Genomic DNA, 15048 nt, shown 5'->3' with positions numbered 1-15048 from the left:
CTCCAAGTAATATCTTTAAATTGAGCAAATACACAGCGGAAGATTTCTTTCAAACCTGAGAATAAACATGCTTTCAAGTGTCAACCAAAAGGTTGGTGAGTTCATTAGTTTATCATAAACATTCATTTCTATCATTTTAATAGACCACAAGATTCTCATTTTACATAATTAACATCACACTCGCAAGTGCATAAAAATCATTCATATGATGAACACCTGGTAACCTATATTAACAAATGCATCTAGAATATCCCCAAATATACAGGTACACTCATCTGTATATAAAATCGAAGTACTAAAGCATCCATAAATTGGATGGGGTTCGTTAGGCCCATAGATCTATCTTCAGGATTCTCGTCAATTAGGGGGTCTGTTCCCTAATTCTTAGACTACCAAGCTGAAAGGGTGATATCCAGTATAATGATTCAATCATAGAATGTAATTTTCGAGTACTTGTGTCTATTTCGTCAAACATTTATAAAAGCGCATGTATTCTCAGTCCCAAAAATATATATTGCAAAAGCATTTAAAAAGGGAGCAAATGAAACTCACTATACTGTATTTTGTAGTAAAAATACATATGACGATATTGAACAATGCAGGGTTGGCCTCAGATTCACGGACCTATATCAGTTATATATATATATTAAAACATATAATTAACATGTAATAATAATCAAGCCAGTTTATATATATTCTTAATTTAATTTAGTAATATATTTGTTATTTTAAAGGTTATACATATATATATATATATATATATATATATATATATATATATATATATATATATATATATATATATATATATATTTATTTATTTTATATATTAATATTTATATATATAGTTATATTAATATATTTATAGATTGATAACATTATATTGTAAATCAATAATTTGTTATATAAAAATAATACTAATTATGATAAAATTCATGATGATTCTAATAATAATAATAATGTTAATAAAAATGAAAATGCTTTTAATATTAATAATAATGATAATACTACTAAAAATAAATAAAAATGTTATATGTTAATAATATTACTAATATTTGTGATAATAATAATGTTAATGATATTAATAATAATAATAGTACTTTTACTAATAATAATAATACTAATAATAATACCTAGTGATATTTCTTAATAACAAAAATGATAATATTATTAACCATAATATTTATGTTAACATAATAATAATAATAATAATTAATGATAATAATAATAATAATAATAATAATAATAATTAATGATAATAATAATAATAATAATAATAATAATAATAATAATAATAATAATAAGAAATTAAATTAAAAGTGTATACCCTTGTAAATGTTTTTCTAAAAAGAAATGCCCCAAACGAGGCTCGAACCCGTGACATCATGTTCACACGCAAACACTCTTAACCATCACTCTGTCCGATTCTTTCTTGTTTTATTTAGATTTGAAATTCATTTAAACTGTTTGTTTCTGTTCCCTTCTCTTTCATCAGGATACAAACGACCAGAGACCCAATATCCATAACAAGTATAAAAAATTTGAATTCGGATGTGAAACTTAAACGAAAACATTCTATTATTTGTTGAATTGATTTAATCAGGAAAGAAATAAATAAACAAAAAGAAAACAAGCAATAGCAGCTGAAAGAAAAGACACGATGAATACTCAAACATCAAAATCGAGTTTTAATGCGTTTTTAATTACTGTTTAAAAATAAAATAAGTTTTAAATCCTTTTTAGAAACGTTCTCAGTTATCAATTTAACTTAAATCGTAAAAACAAAATCGAATTTCATCAAGAACAATTTATTTGACTTTTTAAAAATTAACTTTGACTCCAAAATTCGAAGTCGATATAACGAATTGGGATTTGATATTTTGCAGAAAGTTTGAGTAAAAGAAGCCTAACAAAACTGCATTTAAGGATTCTTAAATTTGATTCATTTTTGAAGCTTTTAGAATTTGATCCCAAGAACAGAGATATCGAGTAAAAAGAAAAAAATATAATTCTGTTTAATTTATAAAAACAAATGTAGTTGATATATGATAAGCGTAGGAAAATATTTGAATAGATTTCTGTCTGATTCATGGAGTAAATGGGTTTGATTTATGGAATGAAAAAGGTCGACATGAAATATTCGTTCCAGGAAGAAGATAAAAAAATAATAACAGTAGAGTGTGACTGATAACAAAATCGTACGTTTGATTCGATATGTAACAGATTCTGAACAAGAAACAAAATTTATAAAAGTTGAAAGCGATCTGCACCAGTTTACCCTAATTTATCTGATTTCATAACTATATAATTAATACTAATATTTAGTAAATATAAATATATTAATAATACTAAAAATAATAATAATAGTACTAAAAATAGTAATAATAATACTATTAATATCAGGTATAATTATAATTTTTAATAATATTGTAAATAATGATATTAATAGTAGTAATATTAATGATAAAGATACTAGTAATAATAAACGATAAATAATAATACGATAACAAAAATGATAATTTTAATAAATTTAATTAATAAAAATGATAATAATAAAAATGATAACAATAATCTTATTAATGATACTAATAATAATAATACAAGTTATGATAATATTAATATTATTAATGATAAATATAATAATATAATAACTTATACATATCAAATTTTTATATATATCTTTTGTATTAAAAATAATGCTATTAATTATACAAATTTTAATATTTATAAAAGTAATGATAATAATATTAATATAACAATTATTTTTAATCTTGCACTTAAATATAATATGGCTATATAATATGTATTATATCATAATGAGTACTAAATTTTTATATTTCTATAAATCATAATAACTAAAATTAAAATTTTACTACTAATTATAATAATAATATTATTAACAATGATAATAATATTAATAATAATGTAATAAATCAATTGTATCAAATTTCATATAATGTTATTAATGATGTTGATATTTATATTAATATTAATATTAATATTCATAATGATAATGAAAGTATTAATATTAATACAACAACTATATTTTAAATTGTATTGTATATTATTAATTATGTAATATAATCATATATAATATGGTAACCTTTATTGAATATTTACTATTTATAAATTTTATATATATATATATATATATATACATACATATATATATATATATATATATATATATATATATATATATATATATATGTATATATATATATATATATGTGTGTGTATATATATATGTATATATATATATGTATATGTGTGTATATATATATATGTATATATATATATATATGTATATATATATATATATTACAATATACATGTAATAATAATTAATCATAAAAGTCATATACATTTATATATAGATTCATTTTAAATTTACACTTAATTATTTTTTATCCTATTTTACATATTTAATTCTAATGCTTAAATTATATTTTATAATTTCAAATTAATATACATATATTTACATTTATTTACAATCAATTGTTCGTGAATCGTCGAAAATGGTAAAAGGGCAAATGCATATATGAAACAGTTCAAAAATTTTGAGAATCAACATTAAAGACTTTGCTTATCATGTCGAAAACAATTAAAGGTCAAGTTTAAATTTGGTCGGAAATTTCCGGGTCGTCACAAAAAACCGACTCGATCATTGTCGGGAGCAAGTTTTCGCAAGACGTCCAATAACATTAGTGGCACCTTCGTTCCAATAAAAATAGTGGCACCTTCTAAGTCTTCACTCTTAACACAACAGGGCCTGCTGGTAAGAGAAAATTAATCATCTGGTCTGTCTTCTGAGCTTCAAAAACCCTAATTTATTGTTTTTGATTGATTGATTTATATAATTTATGTAGTTAATGGATGCATCGAACTCCAGCTTATCATCTGCATCGATTCGATCATGGCGAACAACTTTTTTAACATTAAGAGATGAAGTACAAAACTCACCAACATCCACTACTGTCATTCACCTCCTCAATTCTCTTATTTTTTCCGAATCTCAAACCCTAATTTCAGCCGCCCCTAATCTCCCTGTCCATGAGGTACATACATTAACATCCCCTCCCGTTTTAATTTCTATGCATAATTAATTAAGATTAATAATTAATAATAATGTCATTTGTAGATGTATATGCTTTGAAATATTTGTAATGTAATTTGTGTTTGGGGTTTTAGGTTGCATCTGATGCGATGTTTGTTGTGGAGTTAGCTAGGACTATATCAAGTTCAAAACATGATGATGATGCAATTCATGCGTTGGTGAATGTATCTAATTTGGTAATTATTTTTCTATTCAAATTCTGGATTGTATCAGGTTAATGTTTCGTTATGTTCTTGATATGTCGTAATTTAACCTTTGAAGTGTAAACCATTACTAAAGACTTGTGAGATTCATCAAATCTTTATTAGGGAAGAAATAAATTTTTTAGCTGCATTCTATAGTGAAACGTGAATTGTGCGTTTTAAAGCAATTTGAATTAATGGATTTATATCATAGGATTCGAAAGGCAATCGAGAAGTTAATGATGTAGAATTGCGTGTATTGTCTTTAGCTCACTTTAGTTGCATTCCAATGATAATAGTTACAATTACAATTAGCATGCTTGTTATCATCTCGCCTATTTCTTGACAAAAATTTAGCTTTTTATTCCTTACTATCGATTGTTCTTGGGGATTTTGGGTTGGTTATGGAATTTAAAGTGATTATTTTGACTCGGAGAACTACGATAAGATAATCAGTTGTTTCACGCTAGGATATTACCATTTCAGAAATCAAGTGTTTACACATGTCAATGTTTCTGATAATAAGACATCAAAAGAATCATATTTGGTTTCTGCCAAAAATCAAAAAATGATTATGGACATCAACCTGCAATTTTGAACGTATTTCCGAGCAGCCATCTGGATCTGTATTATACAACTCACAAGTGTTGTTTTGTCAATAACAATAAAAAATCACCATTTCAGTAGCAAGAAGCATATATTTCTAATACTCCTTTTTCCAATCTAGGTTTATCTCCTTAATGAATAAGTTAATGCCCGATGTCAAATATGGATAAGTTTTGTTTTTGACGTTCATGTTATGTTTATGATTGTTTTGTTTTCTCCAGATCCAGAACTTGAACCATTTAATTTCTTTTAAAATGACATCATCAACATGGAGTCTTGTACTTAACACCTTCGGAGGAATGGTGGAAATGTTCCTTAGCGCAGCTGGAATAAAAAGAGACCCGTCAGGAAATATTTCTGTCATTGAAGCCACAAAGCAGTGCTTAGAGACCGTTAGGTTTGTTTTTTTTTTTTTTTAACATCTTTTTGTTTAAACACATATATATAGTCCGTGTTTGTGTTTTAGGTTATATCTTGGTTTTTACTTAGTTAAAGCATGCACCTTTTATCCAGGTCGCTTCTTGATGTTAATCAGAGAACAATCACGCTGTCCGACAATGTGCAATTGTTAGACTTTCTTCTCAAAACGGTGTCATTTTCTCAATATGTTGTATCTCCAAACCTGTCAACTAGGGTTCTTCAGAAAAATAATATATGGGAAATTCAGACAACCTCGTTTACTATGATTAGTGAAGTTTTCTCAATCGTCGGGACCTCTTTACCAGTTGACCATTGGCAATCAACTGTCGAGGTTTGCATTTATAATTGCATGGTTAACTAGCTAATACTTTAAATGCTATTAGTTTAGGATGACATATATTTTTCTCATGTATCAGGCTTTAAGAAACTTTATGGATGTATTAGCAAGCAAGGGTCTACTCGTGGAAAGCAATGTAATGGATAGGTACTCCTGTTTTCTTTTTCACACTTAAATTATTCGTTCCGGGAATTATACTGTATATAATCAGTAAGTGAATATCGCATTTGACTTGCAGATTCTACAACTCGGTTTTGCATTGCCTGCATTTGGTTTTAGTAAATGCAAAAGGACCCCTTCAAGATCATGTAATTTTCATGTAATTGTTGAATTTCAAGAATCATATACTGATATAAAATCTTGGTGGCTTTATATGTTCATTTTTTTTAATAATAAGTTTATGGATCCTTGTAGGTTGCAGGTTTTGTAGCTGCACTTAGGATGTTCTTTGGCTATGGTCTAACTAGTAAGTCACTGAGTGTATCATCACCCCGTCTTTACAAGACGAATGTTGATTCTCAGTTAGGTGAATCCAAAAGTGGGCCCTATAGGCCACCGCACGTGCGTAAAAAAAACCAACTAAAAGATTTCAACTCTTCGAGCACAATGGATATAGATTATATGTCATCTGATTCTGATGTAAGTGATAGTGATGGATCAAGTCGAGGTGTTGGTAATTTTAGGAGCTCAAAGGTTAGAGTAGCAGCTATAGTTTGCATACAGGTATGTTAAATCTTTTGCTACTGTAAATAGTTCAAAAGTAACATAGTGATTGTTGTCATTTTACTAAATGAGATGTATTATAAATTTGTGACGAAGGATCTTTGCCGATCCGATCCCAAGTCGTTTACGGCCCAGTGGACGATACTTCTGCCTTCTACTGATGCGTTGCAAGCAAGGTAAGTTGTTTTCATATACCTTTTTTTTTTAAAAAAAAATGCTGTTTTCCTATACCTTTTGTTTTGTATTTTTTTGTTATCCAAGTGTAATTCATTTGTAATGCTACATGACAGGAAGTATGAAGCAAACCTTATGACTTGTTTACTGTTTGATCCATATCTTAAGGTATTACCATTAATATGTCCATTTTTGTGGATGTTAACGTTGGCGTTGATTTATAATTATTATCATAAGTTCATTCTTTTTTACTTAATTGTTGGGTTTCAGGCACGTATTGCATCTGCCTCTACTTTGGTGACCATGTTGGAGGGTCCCGCATCTGTCTTTCTCCAGGTTGCAGAATACAAAGAATCTAATAAATTGGGATCTTTTACTGCACTTTCTAGTTCGCTTGGCCAGATCTTAATGCAGCTTCACACAGGTATCGAAAGTTTGTGCTCTTGTGATTTACCGTATCATTTATCTGTAGTAAAAGTCTTCAAAGTTGTTGCCTTTACTATACTCCTACTTGCTTTCAATCCTTTTTTTTTTCCTAATCTTTCTAGGCATCCTGTATTTAATAAAACATGAAAAGAACAGTGGATTCCTAGCGTCCTTGTTCAAGATTCTCACACTTTTGATCTCATGTACACCGTAAGAATCTCACCATCATTGCGTCATATGATTCTACATTAGCTTTTTACCATCATGTTTAGTAGTTATTGATTACTGTATTACATCTTTATCAACAGATACTCAAGAATGCCCGAAGACTTATTGCCTACTGTTATCTTGAATCTTCACGAAAGGATCATTGAGGGTTTCTTAAATCATAATGACCAAAATGGGCTGCTGGTTTGTTTTTTGATACCTTATATTTTGCTTTTGTTTTTTTTTTTTTGAATATTAATGTTTAGTGAAGTAAAGTTTAGTTTTTCTTAGTATATTAATATTAAAATGTGCTTACAAAATGGTTCAACCTTTTTTAATAAATATCGGTGTTAAAAAACTTGTTCAGGCTGTAGCTTTAAGTTGCTTGACGGATGCTTTATCTGTCTCACCATCTTCAATGAAAGTGAATGATATGTTTGTGGCAGAATTATCTGCAGGTTAGTATTCCTAGTTCATGTGTAATACTGTTTTAAGTCTTGAAAGTCATTATAGAGTTGTAATTTTCATCTTTTTGTTTAAATTTTTTATCTTTTTATTTGTAAATTCTCTAATAAGTGTCTCTTTCCAGGTCTTAACAACGATAAACCGTTTTCTGGCCTTCTTTCAACTTTTTTTCATTACTCTCAACCATTTACAAGTCCAGCAGTTACCCTCGAGGCTCTCCAGGTGATAATTCGGTTACTCAATAGAATCTGTATATATACAAGTCACTATCGCAGTCAAACGTTTCTGAATGAAACAAAATGCTCGTTAATTTGTTACTATCTTGTTGCAGGTTCTTAAAGCTGTGGCCCACAATTACCCAAATATAATGATTCTATGTTGGGAACAAGTTTTTTCTGTAATTTCAGAATTTTTGGATCCTTCTCTTTCTGGTAGTTCTTCAAGGGCAGTGATAATTGGGGAAAAAGTTATAACCAGTTCAATTAAAGTAAGTTTTTTTTTATTTTTTATTTTTTTGCATTTTTAATTTAACTTTTTACTTTGAATAGATGGCTTAAAGAGATATTGATTTAAATATATTATCATGTATGTCACAGCTGTTGGATGAATGTCTTCGTGCTATATCCGGATTCAAAGGAACAGAAGATCTTAATGATGATAACTTTCTTACCAGTCCTTTTACTTATGATTACGTCAAAGTAAAAACGATATCATCAGCTCCATCATATGGACTGGAGAACCAAAACGTGAATATGGATAATCATCCAGATTGTGCGTCTGGCAGCCACCAGTGGTGTGAAGCTATCGAAAAGCAGTTATCATCAACTTTATGTCATAGTTCATCCATGGTTGGTTATATCAGTTGTCATTTCTCACTTATGTTCAGATTAATAAAATGTTCATAGATATAGTCTTATATTTAGATGCTAATCACAGTTTCTTTTCTTCTTATATTGGAAAGGTGAGGGCTGCATCAATTACTTGTTTTGCAGGAATAACTTCCACCGTTTTCTTTTCCCTTCCAGAAGACAAACAAGATCAGATTGTTACTTATTCTGTAAGAATTTAATAATGTTAATGGGTCAGAACGGGTCATGGGTCAAATGGGTCCAAACGGGTCGGGACTAAATGGGTTGGGTTGTAACTTACACGGAATAGATGTCAACATTCTTATTTTCAGTATTACCATATTAAATGTTCGTTTCGTCTGCTGAAAAATCTATAGATCAATGCTGCTCTCGATGACGAGGTGCCTGCAGTAAGATCTGCAGCTTGTCGTGCCATTGGTGTCATTGCATGTTTTCCGCAAGCTCTTAAGAGGTACTTTAGTTTTTTGAAAAAGCTTCAATTTGTATATAAGAAGTTATAAGCTGAGACATGTTATTGTCTGAATGGTTTAGTGTTGAGATCCTTCGTAAATTTATTGACGCTGTTGAAGTTAATAGTCATCACTCTTTAGTCCCGGTATCATTTCCATCATTGTATCTTTGACATCTCATATATTTAGTCATATTAATTTTATGCATATTTACTTATGTGAATTCTGAATATATAATATTTTCTTTCTTTTAGGTTCGGATTGCAGCCTCGTGGGCTTTAGCTAACTTATGTGATTCTTTTCGCCACTCTATAGATAGATTTACCTTAGCGAGATCTTATACAGGTGAGTATATTAAATAATTTTATGCCTATTCTACCCCTGCACTTTGTTTTCTTTTGTAAACCCTGTTCATTTTTAATGTGATAGATCTGATGGATAGCTCTAAGTTGGTTTCTTTGTTAATTGAATGTTCTCTGCGGCTTACAAGCGATGGTGATAAGGTAAATAACATGTAAATTTTTTTTTTTTTTAATCTTTTTATATGTAGATTCTTTCTTTATATATTTATTCTTTTTAATGCAAAGTTTTTTGCTGTTACTTTTTAGATAAAAGCAAATGCAGTGAGGGCCCTTGGTAATCTATCAAGATACGTCCCATGTTCGAGGCAAGATATTGATGGCGTATTTGCAACTTCAGTTCTTCAATTAACATGTGAAGACTCATCTTGGTTGGAAAGAATGGTGCAGGCTTTTCTTTCTTGTGTTACAACTGGAAATGTTAAGGTTTGTCTTAATTTGCTATAATTAGTGGTTATTTTTTTAATCTTCTCATTTCTATCAAGTATTTTGGTGTTTTCCTGAAGTGTGGCCATTGATAAACGAACAGGTACGATGGAACGTTTGTCATGCATTGAACAACTTATTTCGTAATGAGACGTTAAAACTGCAAGATACAGATTGGTATGTAGTTGAAGCACGCTTATTTGTTGACTTAATGTTGAAAACTTGGAATATGAACTATTGAATCTTAGTTGACGGTTTGATATAATTTAAAAAACCAAATGCTACTAAGTCAGTACGTCAATTGTTACGCTATATTATTACCATCAAAAATATTTATTTATTATCTGTAAATTAGCTGACACAACTGACTGATTATTGATTCTGTTTTCTGTAGGGCTCCTTCTGTATTTAGTATTCTTTTATTATTGCTTCGTGATTCTTCTAATTTTAAGATCAGGATACAAGCTGCAGCTGCATTAGCTGCCCCACCAACAATATTCGGTGAGCCATTTAAGAACGTAAATCATTAAGTAAACATAACTGGAGATTCAAAGTATTGAATGTTGTAAACGGCGGCCGACTAGACGGCTTGGTAACTAGCCTGTCCTGTTTCGCCCAAAAACGTCTAATAAGTCCGTCAACACTAAAAAATCAGGTCTGAGTCAGTCAAAGTTGGCTAAGGTTGGTCAAAGTTAGGTCAAATTTTAATATCGTTTGTACTTAGATTTTTTGCCATATACATATGTTTGAAATATTTCCGTTTGAAGTATATTTATGTGTAATATGTATATGTTAAATGTATATATTAATAAAAGTCAACGTTAGCCGGCATCCGAATAGTCCCCGACTCGACCGACTAGTCGTTTCAAACTCCCAACCGACTCGTCCCATCTTGTGACTTTTCCAACCTTGAAAGTATCACATAAAATACATAATACTGTATACCTAACCATGCTTTGCATCTTTATATCGGATTTGAACAGTTCCATTTCATGTGTTCTTTAATCGCTTTGCAGATTATGGCAAGTCATACTCAAATGTTGTTCAAGGGGTGGAACACACATTAGAGAATCTTGGTTCAGACCAGATGTTTGCTCCTTCAAGCTTCAAATACCGTCTTGCACTTGAGAAGCAGGTTCACTTTTTTTTTTCTTCCCTATATAAACTTTATTTATTACTTTTAATTACAGTTTATTTTTTTTGTTAACCTGAACGCTAAGTATTTATTTCACTTCACTACAGCTAACGTCAACCATGCTACATGTCCTTGGGCTTGCTTCTGGAACTCAAAATCACTCTGTACATGATTTTCTTATCAAGGTAACCTTTGATCTTCTTATGCACTTTTCAAATTGTTTCTTTATATCCTCATTTAATGCGTGTAATCTGATTTACTCTTCATGATACATTTTCCCCTGTAGAAATCATCGTTTCTTGAGGAGTGGCTCAAGGGATTAAATTCATCTCTTGGTAATCAGTTTGAAACCGAACATGATTATACACACAACCAAAAGAAAGAGGTAATGAATCGAGCGATACATTCACTTGTCAAGGTATACGAAGACAAGAATAATCACACTATGGCTCAACGGTTCGACAAACTAGTGATAGCTTGAACGGGTGATGCGCACCCATTGTTATTTGTAGGTTCCTGTATATTTTATATAAAGTAAAGTCTTGATTCATTTGAACCATAAAATTTTGAAATCTTCAAGCAGTAATAGAAAGATCACACAAGTTTTACATATATAGCAACTTCAAACATACAAGATACATGCCCATGCCCATGCATGTTTTATTACAATAATCAACATGAAAAGCAAACAAACCATCAAATACATTTGCGATATATGACATACCACTTCACACAAACTTATTCACCTCGAGTGAGGTAACCTTTTCAGGCAATCGCACTCGAGTATCACGAGGCATTAAATCACATCCCGTTTTATTACAATCACACCACACACGAAAGTAACACAGATTGCAGTAGTGTATTTATGTATCTTGTACATACTGATACCCTGCATACCAATTAGCCTAACTGGCAACTTTTAATGACGGAAACTTCGGGACGAACGTGGCACCTCACCCTCACCTGCTTGAAGTTTGACCAAAGTGTAGACTCCAGCTCCAGCCAGGGCTCCAAGTGTAGGTGCTAACATGTAAACCCATATCACCGTGTAGTTCCCTGCTGCAACTGCTGGACCCAGTGTACGAACCGGATTCATTGAACCACCGCTCGATTTCCTATCATACACATAACGAAATAAATTTATGATTTTCGAACTCTTCAATCATATGCAACGTAAGGTAGTTTATGAAAGACTTAAGTTCACGCACCCTGCAACAAGAATGTTGAGCATAACAGTAGCTCCTACTGCAATACCTGCTAATTCTCCAACCTTAAAGTAAACATCGTACAATTAGATGTACATACAACAAGATTTATCATACGAGGTATAAATGGTAGGTGATACGTACAGCACGAGTATCAGTAGCAACAGCTGTGACAACAAACAGGAGATTAAACGTAATGAGGAACTCAAGCGCAAAAGCTTGTCCGGTACTAACAGAAGGAACAGTGACACCGCCAGACATAAACGGGTGAAAGACACCTTTGAGTGCAAACGAAGCGCATATGGAAGCCGATACTTGTGCTAAGATGTATGACGGGACTTGTGTCCATGGAAAATGACGCATTGCTGCAAATGCAATCGTGAGTGACGGGTTCAAATGGGCACCTGAGATATGACCCGTTGAGAGTATAATTATCATCACTGCTAGCCCTGCACATGCTGCATTCCCGATCAGTGTCTCTGAATTTGAGTACTTTTCGTTTACGATTGGTCCCGCTGTTGCTGCGAATATCAATATAAACGTTCCCACAAATTCTGCTCCCAACTGCATATATACCAATTGAAAGCTTGTTCATTTCCGAACCAATGTATGAATCAGTCTTAAGATCATACACTAAATTATACGGAGGATCTATCTTTCGGTTTCAGTCTTGATTCAAATCAATTTACATATCATAGTTGAACAAATGTATGCAGTATGTACTCCCTAAATCACAAAATAGAGGTTTACCTATGCACACAGATTTAATAATATACAGTCAGTTGTTTATTCTATCCTTGTATATAATTATATATATGAACACTTTTATGTGAAAATATGCAACTAATGGTAGAATACGATACTGATCGAATTTCTTTTAATTTGGACGCTTTTATTATGTCAAATAAAAAGAAAACGTTACACAAAATAGCTTAATGGCTGGGTTTTTGATATCATCAATAGAGGTTTCAAGATCAATTTTTTTAGACACCCGAGTTTCAAATCACTGACAGGGACGGGGATAATAACCACCCACCGGATCATTTTCCACGCACACACTCGTTTCATGGCGGAAATCCGAACCGCATAATAGGGAACGGCGGGAACCCGAACCGCATAATAGGGACATGATCCATCAATCCATACGGGCATGTGGATCGTTCGAATTCCTGTGTACGGGACGGTAAAACCTCCCTCACCGACTTTTTTACGGAGCCAGAGATCGACCCCCGACCTCCAACCGTGCCTAATACTCAAGGTATTGGAGTTGAACCATTGAGCCACGAAGGCCGTTTCTCAAGATCAAATCTCACTACAAACATATCTTAGGTGGTCATAGAAAGAGTTGGAAATAGTCACGGGATAACCCGATAGACCGAATACACGTGACTATGTGAGTATGAATACTTCATTTTCTTGAGTAGTCTGAATAGAAAAAATCTTATTCATAAATAAAAGGTTGAAAACGGTCACGAGTTCTATTTAGGACATTTTCTGATGTATATATTCGTGTTAGTATTAGTTGGGTGTGTGAGTTTGCCTTTAAAGAAAAAGATAACTCGATTAAGCCACGTAGGTAGTTAGTTGAACGCATTTTTTAGGCCGGGGCCCTGCCCTCTAAACTTTAATAGACTGCATTTCAAGCAGCCATAATATACGCGATTGAATAAATTAGTAACGATTTCGCCTCTCAAACTAATATATATTCGCGTTGATCGCCTAAATAAATGATTTAAGTTCTGATTTTAGTAATATATATTTTTGTCCTATAAAGGAAAATCTTTTGGTACACGTGACTAATAATGTAGCAAGTTTGGTGAAATATAAGTAGTCAAACACTCAAATATGAATTTGTATGCAGTATGCAAGTCTAAAGCAGTATTATTTCCACTTTTGTTAACTGAAATGAAATGAACAAAGAATTCAATGATGTAATAGGGCCGAAATTGCCAAATCGAGAAACTTGAGGGGGTACCTTTCGAGTCAGAGAGATGTCATTGGATGAAGGGAAATCAGTGAAACAGGAGTGTGGTGCATTAATTGGTAAACACTTGCCACGTGGCATTGACGTCCGGTCATATGACATTGAATCAACTCTCAGTGAAGTGAACAAAGGAGCTCCCGGCGTTCCTGGTGTCGCCGGCGCAGATACCGGTGGCGTTGGCCCCTCCCCACTTTCCATTTCCAAATATTTTCACTCTTTTTTTTTTGTTTTTTTTTTTAATATTATAAAATAAAATAGGATTTAGCAAAAACTAGTGAAGACGACTTTACATGATTTGTAAATTTTTATAAAGATAACGTTACACAATCGGATAAATTCGATCCAGATCGGATCAGAGCTTAGATCTTTTTTTTTTTTTTTAGTTTTGTTTTAGTTTTGATTTTTAAAGATTATTTTCTTTGTAAAAGGAGAAATAGATTATTGGATTGAAGTTACATACTGGGTAAATTTTTATAAATATTGAGTTAAGGAAGATAGATTTTGAAAATAGCCAGACTAAACAATTTAAACTAGATAAAGAAATACATATATAGTTTTAAAAATACAATCTTTTTTGTTTTTGTGTTTGGGAAATCAAGGAAGAAAACTGTGAATGAAGAAACAAAGTTACATGCTTACAAATTTTTTTATAAAAGTATGATCAAGGAAGAGTAATAAGAAGCAAGTGATCCAGTTTGAAAACTAAGGTGGTGTTTATATAGTGAAAAATGGGAAAAAGAGATTAAAAAAAGACCAAAATTAAAGCTGAAAAATGAAACCTGCTACCACTCTTGATGAATTTGGAATGAAGAAGGGAATGAATGAGGTGTTGAATGTATGTTTATAAAGGTAATGAAAAAGAATGAAATGAAAAGGTCAACTCTTTTTTGAAGGGCAATGAACTTCATAGCCTATCATATTCAACCTTAAGTAACAATGCATACATCACAACCAGTCATATTCA

General features: G+C 31.3%; 2 protein-coding genes across 2 annotated transcripts; one reads left to right on the top strand and one right to left on the bottom strand.

Annotated features, from left to right (window-relative positions):
- The first annotated feature begins 3724 nt into the window (after window positions 1-3724).
- Window positions 3725-11492, top strand: LOC139846703 (uncharacterized). Its single transcript, XM_071836193.1, has 28 exons — window positions 3725-3778; window positions 3870-4058; window positions 4192-4293; window positions 5127-5302; window positions 5419-5656; window positions 5742-5809; window positions 5901-5970; window positions 6077-6385; window positions 6482-6561; window positions 6676-6727; window positions 6830-6983; window positions 7108-7195; window positions 7294-7396; window positions 7560-7650; window positions 7782-7879; window positions 7989-8144; window positions 8254-8505; window positions 8619-8714; window positions 8883-8977; window positions 9058-9121; window positions 9230-9320; window positions 9405-9478; window positions 9584-9760; window positions 9864-9937; window positions 10155-10261; window positions 10777-10895; window positions 11003-11080; window positions 11182-11492. Exons 2-28 carry the CDS (start codon window positions 3873-3875, stop codon window positions 11374-11376), a joined length of 3393 nt encoding a protein of 1130 aa, XP_071692294.1. The 5' UTR covers window positions 3725-3778; window positions 3870-3872; the 3' UTR covers window positions 11377-11492.
- Window positions 11479-14842, bottom strand: LOC139846704 (probable aquaporin NIP5-1). Its single transcript, XM_071836194.1, has 4 exons — window positions 14076-14842; window positions 12245-12664; window positions 12104-12165; window positions 11479-12010 (listed from the first exon to the last, which is right to left on the bottom strand). Exons 1-4 carry the CDS (start codon window positions 14280-14282, stop codon window positions 11815-11817), a joined length of 885 nt encoding a protein of 294 aa, XP_071692295.1. The 5' UTR covers window positions 14283-14842; the 3' UTR covers window positions 11479-11814.
- Between the last annotated feature and the right edge of the window lie 206 nt (window positions 14843-15048).

The sequence above is a fragment of the Rutidosis leptorrhynchoides genome, chromosome 5 (genome assembly GCF_046630445.1).
Source record: "Rutidosis leptorrhynchoides isolate AG116_Rl617_1_P2 chromosome 5, CSIRO_AGI_Rlap_v1, whole genome shotgun sequence".
Classification (NCBI taxonomy): Eukaryota; Viridiplantae; Streptophyta; class Magnoliopsida; order Asterales; family Asteraceae; genus Rutidosis; species Rutidosis leptorrhynchoides.
Note: the sequence above shows the minus strand (reverse complement) of the source record. Positions and strands in the feature narration are given on the sequence as shown.

Bases quoted from the DNA above. Each gene is read 5' to 3' on its own strand.
- LOC139846704 (XM_071836194.1), bottom strand. From the start codon at position 14,282: ATGGAAAGTGGGGAGGGGCCAACGCCACCGGTATCTGCGCCGGCGACA. The intron at 12,166-12,244 runs GTACGTATCACC...GTTTACTTTAAG, and splicing joins TTGCTACTGATACTCGTGCT to GTTGGAGAATTAGCAGGTAT. The intron at 12,011-12,103 runs GTGCGTGAACTT...TGTGTATGATAG, and splicing joins CTCAACATTCTTGTTGCAGG to GAAATCGAGCGGTGGTTCAA.
- LOC139846703 (XM_071836193.1), top strand. From the start codon at position 3,873: ATGGATGCATCGAACTCCAGCTTATCATCTGCATCGATTCGATCATGG. The intron at 4,059-4,191 runs GTACATACATTA...TTGGGGTTTTAG, and splicing joins CTAATCTCCCTGTCCATGAG to GTTGCATCTGATGCGATGTT. The intron at 10,262-10,776 runs GTGAGCCATTTA...ATCGCTTTGCAG, and splicing joins TGCCCCACCAACAATATTCG to ATTATGGCAAGTCATACTCA.